Source organism: Rhopilema esculentum, chromosome 10 (assembly GCF_057945365.1).
Source record: "Rhopilema esculentum isolate cy_ngs chromosome 10, ASM5794536v1, whole genome shotgun sequence".
Classification (NCBI taxonomy): domain Eukaryota; kingdom Metazoa; phylum Cnidaria; class Scyphozoa; order Rhizostomeae; family Rhizostomatidae; genus Rhopilema; species Rhopilema esculentum.
Window position 1 is genome coordinate 8,622,053 of NC_142824.1, and position 15,525 is coordinate 8,637,577.

A 15,525-nucleotide genomic window follows, 5' to 3' on the forward strand; every position below is an offset into this window, starting at 1 on the left:
GGTTTTATCGTTAACGTTAAATGAACTGCAATAAAAACCATTCACTACTGAAAAAACATTCTAAGCTAAAAAGATATAAACTATCTATTCGTTAAATCGTGTTACCTCCAGTTGTTTTATTTATTGTTGCCCAAACATTTTATTTTTGCTATTGTCATAGATAAACTTTTGTTAAGCTCAAATTTCGTTGTCATTAGAAATAAAGGGCATACCATGCATGTTGTTGGATTACATTATGGACCTGAACTGAACATTTTAGGTATATTTAGTTGCTTGTGGGTAGATGCATCGAGTTGGGGGACTCATTTTATTTTTTGCATATTTCTTAATTTTTCATAGCAACCATCCCTGATGGCCCAGGGGTTCACTTGAACTTTTTATATACAGGGTGTCTATCCAATAATTTTGGGTAAGAATTTTTCTTGTGATCCGATAATTTTGGTTACCTGATTTAATAATATACAGGCACAGCGGAGCGTTGAGAAAAGTAGGGGGTCTAAAAAAGTGAGGGGGGGCTAAAACCGTATAAAAAACCTTTACTGTTAGTTTATTACTAAATACTTGGCATTTCTTGCAAAAAGTGCCCCCCAGCCCCCCTCCTGCTCCGCGGTGCCTGATATACCTTTTTGATAATTATAGGTTCAGCTAACACATAACAATATCAAAACATGAATAAAAGAACAGATGTGTTTAAACTGATTATTATAGAAAACAGTATTAGTTTCTTGACTAGTGGTCTTTTATGCGCTCAGCAACAGATTTTGTATTTTGATATTTTTTGGTCTTATCAACACTTTTATGTTGATATTTTGGTTCTGTTAAATTTGTTTTGATACTATTAGGTGAATTTTCATATCTGAGGATGGACCTCCACGTATATAAAAAGTTTGAGTGATTCCCCTGGGCCTGATTGTACGACAAGTTACCTTCCATTAGACTTCGAGTAGATGAAAAATAACCTGACTCTGTTTCAAAGTTAGATATAATGATATTCAACGGCAGTTTTGTTGTTAAAAGCGAGTATCGACACATAAGTACTTGAATATGAATTTAAAAATAAGTATAACTTTCTTAGATTCTCGTTACACCCTTTGCATAAGAATTCTATAAATTTTGTCCAGCCTTAAAATTCTTAAGAAATTTTCGCTTTGGCCTTAAAAATCTTTTAACAGTATACCTACAAGAAAAAACCGCTTTTTGACAAAATGAGAATTATCATTCATGTGATTCTTTGCTCTAAGCGTCGTAAAACTGGCAACTGCTGAAAAATGAGACACAAATATGCGAGCTGAGGCTGAGCAATGTTCTTAAAATATTCGTAAAAATATGGAAATTCTGAGCCTGAATATTTTTAAAGCAATTTTCTTATAAAAAATATTGTGCTCTCCACCCCTTGCCAATAAGGCCCTAAGTTTGGAAGAGCCCTCTACCCTAACATGTCAAATAAACTTGAGAGGGGGCTAGAAGGGTCAAAAGATCCGAGGCCCGTGCTCCGATTCGGCTCGTAATAATCTTACACCATGTTACTATCAGCTTTTTACAAGATCTATAGTATATACGATGCAGAAAACTTGTTCTTTTATAAAGAATCAATGCCTATAAGTTTATCATAGAGAAAAAAGATGTTCACGTGTCATTGACGCATAAAAATAATGTTTTTGCACAGTTGTGTCTGAAACCCTTAGAAAACGTTTGTAACATTTATACCTAAATAGGGCGTTTCCCTAGTTCTTTGAAAAGCTGAAGGGCGTGGTCACATAACGTTTTCTATGGGTGGCCCAGTTTTGTAAAACACACTTGAGTTCGAGGTGGCTTTCGACGGCCCTGAAAATAAGTAGCGTATATCATCATGTTTATGTTCACATGTTGAAGAAGATGTAGGACCAGTGAGGAAAATCTTTGGATAGACAAGGCACCCATGTAATAGCAAAATTTCTCTAAAAAGGGTCAAAAAAGTGTAAAAGAATTAGTTGAATAATCATGTTGGTACATGGGTAATTTTCGGTACCTGCCAGTCTTTAACTCCGGTGTACTATGCGTTTCTGCATGGGCATGCGTTTCTGCATGGGCCGAGACGCATATGCGTTTCAAGTGTTACAGTGTAATGGCGGACATGCAGGGCCTAGCTGTGAATGGCGTGAAGCGCATATGCGTTAGACAGGACACAAATGTGTTTCAACGGATGTGCGTTTCCTAACAACTTTCAATAAAGGTTTGTGAAATGATCCATCGCCACAAAACCATCGCCACAAAACCTTAATAACAAAATTAGACTTGTTAGTTAGAAAACAGCAACTAGCTAACATAAAGCGAAGAATATGTGATAATATCATGCGTTACACGGATAAAATTATGCAGATTTACACAAAGAGCTTCCCCCAAAAGGATTCCCATAATTCAAAGCCGACGATATAAAATTAGTTGCTGATATACGACTATTCTTTTGGCTAAAGAACCAGATAAACTTGTTACACAGGTCAAGGAATCAAATTCTGGGCAATTTTTGAATAAATCACAGATGGTATAGAATTCCTACCATTCTGATAAAAAAGTAAACCAGTAGTAGTTGATTTACATCCTCCACAGCTCTATTTTCAGTAATATTTTAAGGTTTGCAAATAAATAAGGCTGAAAATGCTTACCAATCACTTACAAAAATATAAAATTTACTATTGAAAACATTTACTATTAAAATTAGTGAAATACTTGTTACAATAAACAAACCAAAATTTGAATAAAATATCTTACACTATCTGCTTTTGCAAGCTTTACATTTATGGGCTTTTATAAATTTATATTTTGAATATCTAAAGAGAGTCTGAGTTTTTCGACTCTGGTCATAGTGTTTCTCGTACTTTTTTCTAAAAAAATGATCGTTTGATATTGATTCCAAGGCAAGTTGACAAATGTAGTTCATCAAGAGACGTTAGATTGTAAGGAACTTTTTCCACCAAAGCTAGCTTTATGAAGCTAAAACATATATGTGATCTTGTTTTGTAGACGTCTACCAAAAGCAAATACAGGCTCAATTTATGAACGCTTAAAGAGCTATCAGTTTCGAATAATTGTTCAAAGCTAGAAGCATCATAAATATATGCTATTATAAGCCCCTCTCTTAAATTCAGTTTATCTTATAGTTCAAATTTCTTTCTCGAAACACCCAAGCCAATCTGAGACATCAACGGTTTTAGTTTCTCAGGCTCCATGAAAATTGAAATACGAGTTAAAGCATGACTAGATGTTTTACAGAACAGTTGGACATGTTTTTAAAGCTCGATTTCTTATTCAGATTGATGCCTTATTCTTCTTATCACTGAAGGTGTCTCGAACAAAGGTTGTGGGGTTTGGGTTGTCACAGCCCCCCAATAGTAGTTTTATAGTAATTTTCAGGGGAAAATCAGTTCAATGGAAGAAATATTGTATGTAGTTCAGAGCCCTACGTCTTCAGAGATCAATAAAGAATCAGGCAATGATTGTTACTTCGTTGGTTAATATGATATTCAGGGACATATTTATCAGGACGGGGCTGTAGGAGGTGCGCCACCCCCCAATATTTGTGTGTCCTTTGGTAAGTTTTGTTTTGATTCGGTTAAAACTATTTTTGGTAGTCAATAGCGAGAAAATAATGGAACAATTTTACTTTTTTATCTTCCTAACTTCTTATCCTTGAAGAGAGAAGTTTTATTTCTAAAATGGGCCTTTCCATCATTTTCCAGTTACATGAAATGTGTGGCACCAAAATCCAATCAAACACCCCCCAATCATTGCCGCTGAAATCCCTCCCTGATGATATTCCCGCGAAGGTTTCAATATTTCTTGTTGGTACCAAATCGAAAAAACCAGGCCATCTTCAAGTAATTTCGAAATTTCTTTATTGCTGGAATTTCTTTTCACTCAGAAAATTTTTTAGGCAACAACCCCCCCCCCCCTTCTCTAACAAGGCCTGCCTCGCCACGACTCTGTTAATCACTCTTCTATTTTGGCCTCTCCCAGTGGCAGCTTTTTGAATCAATTTGGAGGCACTATTTTTCCAAGTACCATTAATACTCGATTTGGCCCTGGGAGGAGGGCGGTTCTTGTAATTGTAGATGTTTCTGTAATGGGCTAAAGCAAATTTGCTTTTTTGAAAATTTTATAGCGCTGCCTGAAAAAAATTGAAATTTTAAAAGCTATGTATTGAAAAGTTACTGTTTGCCTAGACTTTAAAACAAAACAAAAATATCATCAAAACAATTTTTTTTTGAATACATAATTTATCACTGGCTAAAATCATGTACATTTTTCAGCGGTAAGCCTCAAGTAGGGCTTAACAATATGGGAGCTGATTTGTCGGGGGCTTATACAGGAGGGACCCATTGGTGGCTTTTTCTATTCTCTGCTGCATCGCACTTACCTCTTGCAGAGAGAAATTGTGACATTTCCAAATGAATAAAGCATTCTCGCACATGGAAATATCAAACATAAAGCTTCAGCAAGACACTTGCAAGGGAAAATATTATAATAACTTTCTTACGCAATAAAACAAAGCGCGTAAAAACCAATATGGGTTTTTAATCATTCATCATCTGAACGATAAAAATTGCTTCTAGTAAGTTAGTTTAATTTTAAGACACCAACTTCTCTTAAGGAAAGATCTTTTTTTTAAGAGTTTGATTTTAATGCGGGCTCCAGTTTTGGATATATGATCGTGAATGGAGAAAGGGCTAGGTATTTTAACACCCTGGCCATGTTTGTTGATTCCCAAGTGCTCTCTACATCGAATCATGAGATTTCGAGATGTTTTACCATAATAAGTGGCGCTGCAGCCACTAAACGTAAACTTGTAAATAACGTTAGAGCACAAAAGTGGAGGGTGACGATCTTTAAAGATAAATAAATTAGGTTTAGGCGTCTGAATACGAATTGATAAGTTAATCCGTGTCTTTCTTGACAAAAAGTTTAAACCTACTACCAAAACTTCTAACCTTGACAGTAATAAATAGCTTCTCTTGTTCGTTTTACCATTTTTAGGAAACTATAGCCTCGGCATTAAGAAAAACATTACTAAGCTCATTAAAAAATGCTACCCTGATGTTCAGCTGAAATTCTCTGGAACACTTAATGAATTTTAATAGTAAATTCAATAGAAAACCCTCATGAAAAGCACTCTTCAGTTATTCAAGTTTTCCTCTTTCAGAATCTTATTATTATCAATAACCTAAAAGGGAACAGAAAATTTTACCAATTCAAGCACAATTTAAACCAGCAGAAACATCACTAATCTTTGAGTCTAAACCGTTAAGAAACACCAAGACATACAACATTTAGTGTTTGAAAGGGCATGGTTTTTATAATTTTTCCAAGGTCAAGTCTCGTGGGCCCCTCATTTTATTAACCCAACGACATTATCCCCATCAAGTCTTGCAAGTGTCCTTAGAAAGAACAGGAAGAGATGCTTCGAAGACTTTAAAATGTTTAATTGCAAAAAGCTCTTTCCGTATAAGGTATTTGCATTGTTTAACCCTCTCATATATCTCTATTCAAAACGTATTAAAAGCCTGCATTGATAGGCTGCTTTGCCTCTAAAAGATTTTCTAAATTTGTGCGATTATTTATATTTTTCCTTTTGAAAAACTGGCATATCTTTTGTCAGCAATAATGTAAGGCATAAACTTCAATACATCAAAACTTTTTCGATAGTGCCATCCCTGGCAAAAACAAATTCTCCAAACATTTTTAATACTGCCAAAAGGTTTAGGGTTACAGAAATATGGGATGCAGCAGTTGATGCAAAATGGTCGAACAGGGATTTCCATAAAAATACCAATATTGCTTTTCGGTGAAAATTACTTAATTTCAATTTTTATGCGAGCTGATGATTGCGAAAACATATATTTAAAATAGTGGGAAAACTAAAAATTTCAAATACTAATTGCAACTTGTGTCGTAACTTAAATCGAATCAGGCTAATTAATCCAACCTCTGTTATCAATATTTTTTCACGATGATTGTCCATGGTGTTTTGCAATCAGACATCCGTCCCTCTCGTTATATGCCCCATGCAGAAACGCATAACACTGAAATTCCATATGCGTTTCTGCATGGGCCTAAGGCAAACTACAAAAAATGATAAAAATTAAGAAATGATACTTGCATGGAAATGTTGGACCTAGATCAAATTCTCACAATCGTTTCTTGTTAGTTAACATGCTTTTGCGGTGAAATTAGATGTCGTTTTGATTTTAGATGCCCCATGCAGAAACGCATAATACTGAAATTCTCTATGCGTTTCTGCATGGGCCTAAGGCAAGCTACAAAAAATGATAAAAAATTCAAAAATGCTACTTGCATGGAAAAGTTTGACCTATATCAGATTGTTGCAATCATTTCTTGTTAGTAAACAGTCATTTGCGATGAAATTCGATGGTGTTTTGATTTTAGATGCCCCATGCAGAAACGCATAACACTGAAATTCTCTATGCATTTCTGCATGGGCCTAAGGCAAACTACAAAAAATGATAAAAAATTCAAAAATGCTACTTGCATGGAAAAGTTTGACCTATATCGGGTTGTTGCAATCATTTCTTGCTAGTAAACAGTCATTTGCGATTAAATTCGATGGTGTTTTAATTTTAGATGCCCCATGCAGAAACGCATAACACTGAAATTCTCTATGCGTTTCTGCATGGGCCTAAGGCAAACTACAAAAAATGATAAAAATTAAGAAATGATACTTGCATGGAAATGTTGGACCTAGATCAAATTCTCACAATCGTTTCTTGTTAGTTAACATGCTTTTGCGGTGAAATTAGATGTCGTTTTGATTTTAGATGCCCCATGCAGAAACGCATAATACTGAAATTCTCTATGCGTTTCTGCATGGGCCTAAGGCAAGCTACAAAAAATGATAAAAAATTCAAAAATGCTACTTGCATGGAAAAGTTTGACCTATATCAGATTGTTGCAATCATTTCTTGTTAGTAAACAGTCATTTGCGATGAAATTCGATGGTGTTTTGATTTTAGATGCCCCATGCAGAAACGCATAACACTGAAATTCTCTATGCATTTCTGCATGGGCCTAAGGCAAACTACAAAAAATGATAAAAAATTCAAAAATGCTACTTGCATGGAAAAGTTTGACCTATATCGGGTTGTTGCAATCATTTCTTGCTAGTAAACAGTCATTTGCGATTAAATTCGATGGTGTTTTAATTTTAGATGCCCCATGCAGAAACGCATAACACTGAAATTCTCTATGCGTTTCTGCATGGGCCTAAGGCAAACTACAAAAAATGATAAAAATTAAGAAATGATACTTGCATGGAAATGTTGGACCTAGATCAAATTCTCACAATCGTTTCTTGTTAGTTAACATGCTTTTGCGGTGAAATTAGATGTCGTTTTGATTTTAGATGCCCCATGCAGAAACGCATAATACTGAAATTCTCTATGCGTTTCTGCATGGGCCTAAGGCAAGCTACAAAAAATGATAAAAAATTCAAAAATGCTACTTGCATGGAAAAGTTTGACCTATATCAGATTGTTGCAATCATTTCTTGTTAGTAAACAGTCATTTGCGATGAAATTCGATGGTGTTTTGATTTTAGATGCCCCATGCAGAAACGCATAACACTGAAATTCTCTATGCATTTCTGCATGGGCCTAAGGCAAACTACAAAAAATGATAAAAAATTCAAAAATGCTACTTGCATGGAAAAGTTTGACCTATATCGGGTTGTTGCAATCATTTCTTGTTAGTAAACAGTCATTTGCGATTAAATTCGATGGTGTTTTAATTTTAGATGCCCCATGCAGAAACGCATAACACTGAAATTCTCTATGCGTTTCTGCATGGGCCTAAGGCAAACTACAAAAAATGATAAAAAATTCAAAAATGCTACTTGCATGGAAATGTTTGACCTATATCAGATTGTTGCAATCATTTCTTGCTAGTAAACATTAATTTGCGATGAAATTCGATGGTGTTTTGATTTTAGATGCCCCATGCAGAAACGCATAACACTGAAATTCTCTATGCGTTTCTGCATGGGCCTAAGGCAAACTACAAAAAATGATAAAAAATTCAAAAATGCTACTTGCATGGAAAAGTTTGACCTATATCAGGTTGTTGCAATCATTTCTTGTTAGTAAACAGTCATTTGCGATGAAATTCGATGGTGTTTTGATTTTAGATGCCCCATGCAGAAACGCATAACACTGAAATTCTCTATGCGTTTCTGCATGGGCCTAAGGCAAACTACAAAAAATGATAAAAAATTCAAAAATGCTACTTGCATGGAAAAGTTTGACCTATATCAGGTTGTTGCAATCATTTCTTGCTAGTAAACATTAATTTGCGATGAAATTCGATGGTGTTTTGATTTTAGATGCCCCATGCAGAAACGCATAACACTGAAATTCTCTATGCGTTTCTGCATGGGCCTAAGGCAAACTACAAAAAATGATAAAAAATTCAAAAATGCTACTTGCATGGAAAAGTTTGACCTATATCGGGTTGTTGCAATCATTTCTTGTTAGTAAACAGTCATTTGCGATGAAATTCGATGGTGTTTTAATTTTAGATGCCCCATGCAGAAACGCATAACACTGAAATTCTCTATGCGTTTCTGCATGGGCCTAAGGCAAACTACAAAAAATGATAAAAAATTCAAAAATGCTACTTGCATGGAAAAGTTTGACCTATATCATATTCTCACAATCATTTCTTGTTAGTTAACATGCTTTTGCGACGAAATTCAGTGTCGTTTTGATTTTAGATGCCCCATGCAGAAACGCATAACACTGAAATTCTCTATGCGTTTCTGCATGGGCCCAAGGCAAACTACAAAAAATGATAAAAAATTCAAAAATGCTACTTGCATGGAAAAGTTTGACCTATATCGGGTTGTTGCAATCATTTCTTGTTAGTAAACAGTCATTTGCGATGAAATTCGATGGTGTTTTAATTTTAGATGCCCCATGCAGAAACGCATAACACTGAAATTCTCTATGCGTTTCTGCATGGGCCTAAGGCAAACTACAAAAAATGATAAAAAATTCAAAAATGCTACTTGCATGGAAAAGTTTGACCTATATCAGATTGTTGCAATCATTTCTTGTTAGTAAACAGTCATTTGCGATGAAATTCGATGGTGTTTTGATTTTAGATGCCCCATGCAGAAACGCATAACACTGAAATTCTCTATGCATTTCTGCATGGGCTAAGCGGATGGTAGTTGTTCATCTTATCAATAGCATGATTGTAATTTCGTTTTCTGAGTTTATCATGTCAAGAGGTTTATTTATTTGAGTATTTGATATTTTGTTAATTTCTAGAACTTTGATTTCGTTTTGTATTGTTTATATTGGATGTGCGCGTTGTGTGCCTCACAGCTAGGCCCTCCATGTCCGCCATTACACTTTAACATTTGAAACGCATATGTGTCTCAGCCCATGCACAAACGCATGCCCATGCAGAAACGCATATGACACCGGCACAAAGCAAGCGCTGAAAAAGTTGGTGGGCAAAGCCGAGCAATGGTCGGCTTGTCAACAAAGCGAAGTTAAGGGGGTTCGTAACATTCGAGTGCAGAAGGGGTTTAAACTAGCTGACTAACAGACTGTTTTGCCAACTGGGCAACGAATAATTATGTGCAAAAACCCACGACTAATGACTAAATATTTGTTTACTTCACTTACAACTAATAGGAATTACTTTGATGAGGGGGGGGGGGGGGGTGCGAGGCTCGCGAATTTTAACTGGGAAAATAAAGTTTGATAATTTTGAAAGAATCAAGATCACAACTTGATACTTTTCTGAAAATTTTCTAAAGCATGATATGCTTTATCAGATAGACAATAGACTGATCCATTCCGGACCTTGATGGTGTTGGCTTCTGGGAAAGGGAACTTTCATATATCAATTAAAATCAAAGACGGGTTGGGGAAGGGGGGGGGGTTAACATAAACATTCACGGTCATTTTTATTGCTCACTAGCTCATAGTTTAGGGGAGGAGGTTTTTAAGGACCGTCTAAATTTGACCATCAAGTATGTAATATTCCCAATGTTGTCTTTTTTTAATAGTAGTTTCCATTTGGCCATCAGACAAAAGTGAAATCTGTTCTACGTATGACAGTGGATAACTATTCCTAAACACCCTGTAACAAGCTATTTTATATTGCACTTTAATCAAGAACGCATAAGCATCTTGCTTTTGATATACAAAACGTTAAAACCTTTATCGCATGCCTAATGACTTGCAGCATCCCCCTTTCTACACCTTAAAGCTTGTTCTTTGGAAGCAAATACTAATACTTGACCAAAGAATTCTTGTGATGAAAACCTTTTGATGCTGACTGGCCTATTTTGATCCACAACTGGGTATATATATTTTCTAGCGTAAAGTTTTCGATCTGTGTTCGGCGTTTTATACTCTGAAGAGTGTCAGACGAGAAGCTTCAGTATGACTCAAAATGTTTGAATTTTTCAAAGGTATTTGTAATCTAACTTCACTATCACTGAAGATTAGAAACAAAAGTAACTAAAGAGAAGTTTTGTTTTCTATTATCCATTTCACCGTCACCAAATAAATCCAAAAACTAACTGTGAAAAGCAGAGTAGCCACAAATAATAGGTGCGATGAAGCCTCATCTCATCCATTCGAGCATTCAAGGTTTTACGGACTCCCAAAATTTTTTAAAATCTTCAAACTGCAGTACACCAGAACTCGTAGCTCGAAATGAAGAGGCTGAGGCTTTTATAGATTGAAGTTTTCTTTGGGGAGCACCTACCTTGCTCAACGTAAGGACGCTCCCTTACGCAATAGCAAAAAGTCTCTTTGACAAGGGACACTTTTTTGGCGTTCAAAAGTGTGAGGAACCCCAATTTTACATTGCTCTTCTCGCCTTTGCCCCCCAACCTTACCATTACCATACCACCCTGACTACGCTATTGCTTAATGTACTTGAAAAAGTGAAAAAGATAAAAGTTGTCAAAACGAGTTTTTTACGGTGGCCCACAGGTGCCACGGCAAAACTTACTTTCTCACGGCAAAACTTTCTTTTTCACGGCAAAACTTTCTTTTTCGCGGCAAAACTTTCTTTCTCACGGCAAAACTTACTTTCTCACGGCAAAACTTACTTTCTCACGGCAAAACTTTCTTTCTCACGGCAAAACTTTCTTTACGTGTTGTTGTGTACGTGATACTTAGATCTAATCAATGCTTTAGACGTTTTAAACTTCGCAGAATTTGCGAATACCTACATCTTCTCTTGATAATTCTTGCAGAAAGACAGCCCAGAAATGTTCTAAAATTTATCTAGGTTGGGCTAGGCTAGGCCTATATGCCTATCTCAACGAAACAGTACCGCATGCAAGGTCTTTGATTCCTTTGTTTTGAAAGCAGTGAAAAAGATCAATTCGTTGAAAATTGGCGTGCACATAAAATTCGTGCAAAAAAATCACGTACGTGCACTTGGCACGCTCGATTGTGGCTTGTAAAAAACCTATAAATTGGGTATTGTGTTTAATATCATATCATATCGTATTACTCACAGGGTGGGTTGATGGCTAGGTACTTAATGAAATAATAAGCATGGGCATAATATAAGGGGAGAAAAAAATCGAAGTGGTTGCCCAACAAACAACATCCATTGTTTATGAAAATTTTGCCTGACTGAATCATGGTAGATTTCTGCCTGATTATCGCTTTTTTGGAAACTTTTCAGTGTTGAGGAACTACAGTTGCCGCTACAGCCCCCTTATCTCCCCAGACCCTTGTCTACTACGCCTATGTTAGAAAAGCAAAAGGAACAAAGCAATACGACGACGAGAATCCAATGTCACGAGATAAAATTTTCAAAATAAATTTAATTTAAGTAATAAATTAAATTCAAAGAAAGTTTTGCCGTGAGAAGTAAAGTTTTGCCGTGAGAAATAAAGTTTTGCCGTGAGAAATAAAGTTTTGCCGTGAAAAAAGAAAGTTTTGCCGTGAGAAAGTAAGTTTTGCCGTGAGAAAGTAAGTTTTGCCGTAAGAAAGTAAGTTTTGCCGTGAGAGAGAAAGTTTTGCCGTGGCACCTGTGGGCCACCGTAGTTTTTGATACAGCGAAGTTCTGATAATTTTCTAAGCATGGAACACGCATGCGTATGCAAAATGAACATACAACGATCAACGATTGATGTCCGAAAAAATAGCAGCTTCTTGAATTGTAAATTTTAAATTTATGTTAGAAGTATTATATATTGCTGCTTACAATGCGCCTTCTCGATAAAATGCGCTTAAAGGTAACACTTATGAGGCCTAAAACGATAGAGAATCAAGGCCTACCTGTTATGTCCAAACTTATATTTTATGGCCTAGTTGGATTTTTCACAGAAGTTGTGTTCACAGCTGTTTGGTTCATGGTTGATCCAAAATATGAGAGTGCTTGGACACTACACGGATATACGTCACTCTGGTCATTTCCAATGTATGGTATCTCAATCTACATGATGGAGAATATGTTTCTCCACTTGCGTGACTGGCCCTTGGCACTTCGAATTCTTGTTTACGTATGTTGGACGTACGCATGGGAGTTCTCAACCGGAGTTATACTTCGGCAGTTCAACGCTTGCCCATGGAATTATTCTGACTACACAAAGTATAACGTAGCTGGTTTAATAACTCTTGATTATGCACCTTTATGGTCACTGGCTACGGCCGTCTGTGAAAAAATCGTTATTCAGAGTGCACTTAGTCTTCAGTACATTGATAAAACTAAATTGGAGTAAGAAAGAAAGCAAATTTTACAAATAAAAGATTGTTTATCTGTGAAAAAAAGTATGGCAACAGGGATCATAGCAGACATACAAACGGGGGGGGGGGGGGAGTGTTGCTAGAAAATTAGTTAAAAACCAAGACAAAGATGCTTCAGTGTTTGTTTTTAAACCCTTACCCCAATCTGCCCCCTGCTTTTGCAGTCCCTGGTTGACAGTATGTGTTTGTGAAATAGTCTTATTTGTCTTGTATTATTGAAAACATATTGATGGTATAAGAACCTAATGTGCTTATTCTCTTTTTCATTTAATGGGACTCTGCATTAAAAATACAAATCATTGAAAAAGTACAGTGAAACTGAATTCAGTTGTAACAAATGTATTTTTATTATACATAACTATATACATACTGTGGTGTGTGATGATCACATTGAGCAAAGGTATAACTCAAGATTTGCAACTTAGAGTCATCCTGTTGAATAATCTAAGCATGTAATGCTACCCATACATAAGACCAACATAAATATGATAACATCCTATAAAATTTAAACTAGACTTTTCCCTAAATGGAAGCTTTGAGAACATTAAGAATTGATGCCTGATTTGACCCAACTTGGAAGCCATTCCAAAGTTTGGCTCTTCTTGAAGAAAAAGCATTTGTGCCAAGCAGCAAAGTTGTTTGTTTTTATGATCAGTTTACTAAATTACTGTAGAACCAGCTCATGTAAGGATTTGTTGTCTTTTATCAATCTACAGCAATAATATAGGTTCCTATCTAAACTTTATTGCAGCATTTTCATATAAGTAACACAGTAGGACAATCAAAACATTCATTGTAATTCCTATGTAACATGAGTTTTACCAATCCTATGATATTTAGATTCACCACCCAAGAAAATGCATAATTAGTGAAAGTATAACTGGATTTTTGAAAATATACTTAGAGAAAATGTGAGCAAGTTGCACAACAAAGGCATGACTAAAAGCCTGCAACCAGAGACAAATGTTAAAAGTGGGGCTGTGAATCAACTCTGTCATAAAGCTTCAAGGTAGCACATGCTTAGATATAAACCATATGTAGCAAAAAGCTTTCACTCTTAGTTAACTGTCATTGATATGACTTTTTGTCATGTTATGGGGATTGGGAAGTCAGAAGTATCTCACAAATCTCCTCTGGAACAATAAACTCTTGGCAAATCTGTCCTTAGCCCATAATTTAGTTTTAAGGGTACCACCCACATTGCCCCACCCATCTTGTTGACAGATTTTTATCTTACATCCCTCCCCCAATGAAATGCTCATCTTTTTTAAATCTTTCTCAAAAACCTTCATGCAGTGTTACAAACTAAGACAAAATCATCAAACAAAATTTAGCTTATCGGGAGTTAGAAGTGAGTCAACTTCTGAGCCCCTGTGTGCCTGCATGATAGATGATAGATGATGCGTTTTGAGCTAGTCATGGGGAATTGAGATAGTCATGCCCCTACTGCCTCTGAGATAGACCACGTGATAGAAGAAGGGGACTACCCAGCGCGCTCCTTTCAACCAGCGATCATTATGTTGAGTCACCGCTAGGCTTCCCGTTCCTTCTCTGAAACAAGAAAGAGCGATTTCCCGGAAACCAGGAAATAATTCGGCAAAAAGATTATACATATAATGCAACGCCAGCAACGAAGACTATCAGTTTAAAACCGTAAGTCAGAAGTGTCTCACAAATCTCCTCTGGAACAATAAACTCTTGGCAAATCTGTCCTTAGCCCATAATTTAGTTTTAAGGGTACCACCCACATTGCCCCACCCATCTTTTTGACAGATTTTTATCTTACATCCCTCTCCAGGGGCGAAGTGGGAGTTAACTTTTTGGGTGGGCAAAGCTGAAAATATTCCGATAAAACTATGATTTTTCCGACAAATTTTTTCTTAATACATTCCTTGAAGATTACCCTTGCTGCATATACTGCAACACTTGATACTACAATATCACGAATGGATCTCGAAATCGTTAACGAATGGATCGTTCGTTATACACCTTCAAGTTCAACAATAGCCTTTATTCTAACAAAACTTATCAAATATAAATCGCTATGAACAAAACTGCAACTAGTTATAAATTTACACCCTACAAGTCTTCTCGCTATACTAGACAATAAACTGTCAAGTCAGTGTTTATAGCTGTTTATAGCAAAAAGTTTTTTTGGCAAGTTTTAAATCGCATCATAATTACTTTGCATCTATTTATGCTAAACCTTAAATAGATATAACGCGTCCAAAATAATAGTTTTCTTTTAACTGAATTTATATAAACTGTTACTCAAGCAGCATCTTTCTCAAAAGAGGTGTGGCAGCATACAAATCGATGATGTCACCATAGTCTATCGACTGGAAAATATCACTTTCGACGTTGATTGTTATCAGAGAGGAAAGGTGGTCTTGTCCCATCGTTGACCGTAGCCGATTTTTTTACAATCCTCAGCTTTGAAAAAGCTCTTTCATAGTTTGTTGAACCTATTGGCAAAGTGAAGAGAACCTTGTAAAGAAGGACCAGCTGTGGAAAGGCACTTTGCAGGTTATACTTATCATCAACTGAAGAACTGAATGGAACTGAAAAGTTTTCTCTTTCTTCTGCAGCCGGGAGAGGGTTGCTCTTTTCTCTAACTTTCCAAAATTTACGGTAATTATTGGCGAAAGAGCTGTACTCATCTCTTAATTTTTCGTCATCCAGGCCGTAATTCTTCGCAACCTTTTTGAATTACACTGCACACAATTGCCTTTCAATTGTTTTTTGAAAA

The 15,525-nt window shown here is 36.1% G+C and overlaps 1 protein-coding gene across 1 annotated transcript; it reads left to right on the forward strand.

The window, feature by feature from the left end:
• The first annotated feature begins 12,253 nt into the window (after positions 1-12,253).
• Positions 12,254-12,751, forward strand: LOC135687633 (transmembrane protein 229b). The gene has a single exon (XM_065204241.2). It carries the CDS (start codon positions 12,254-12,256, stop codon positions 12,749-12,751), a length of 498 nt encoding a protein of 165 aa, XP_065060313.1.
• The last annotated feature ends 2,774 nt before the right edge of the window (positions 12,752-15,525 follow it).

Bases quoted from the DNA above. Each gene is read 5' to 3' on its own strand.
- LOC135687633 (XM_065204241.2), top strand. From the start codon at position 12,254: ATGCGCTTAAAGGTAACACTTATGAGGCCTAAAACGATAGAGAATCAA.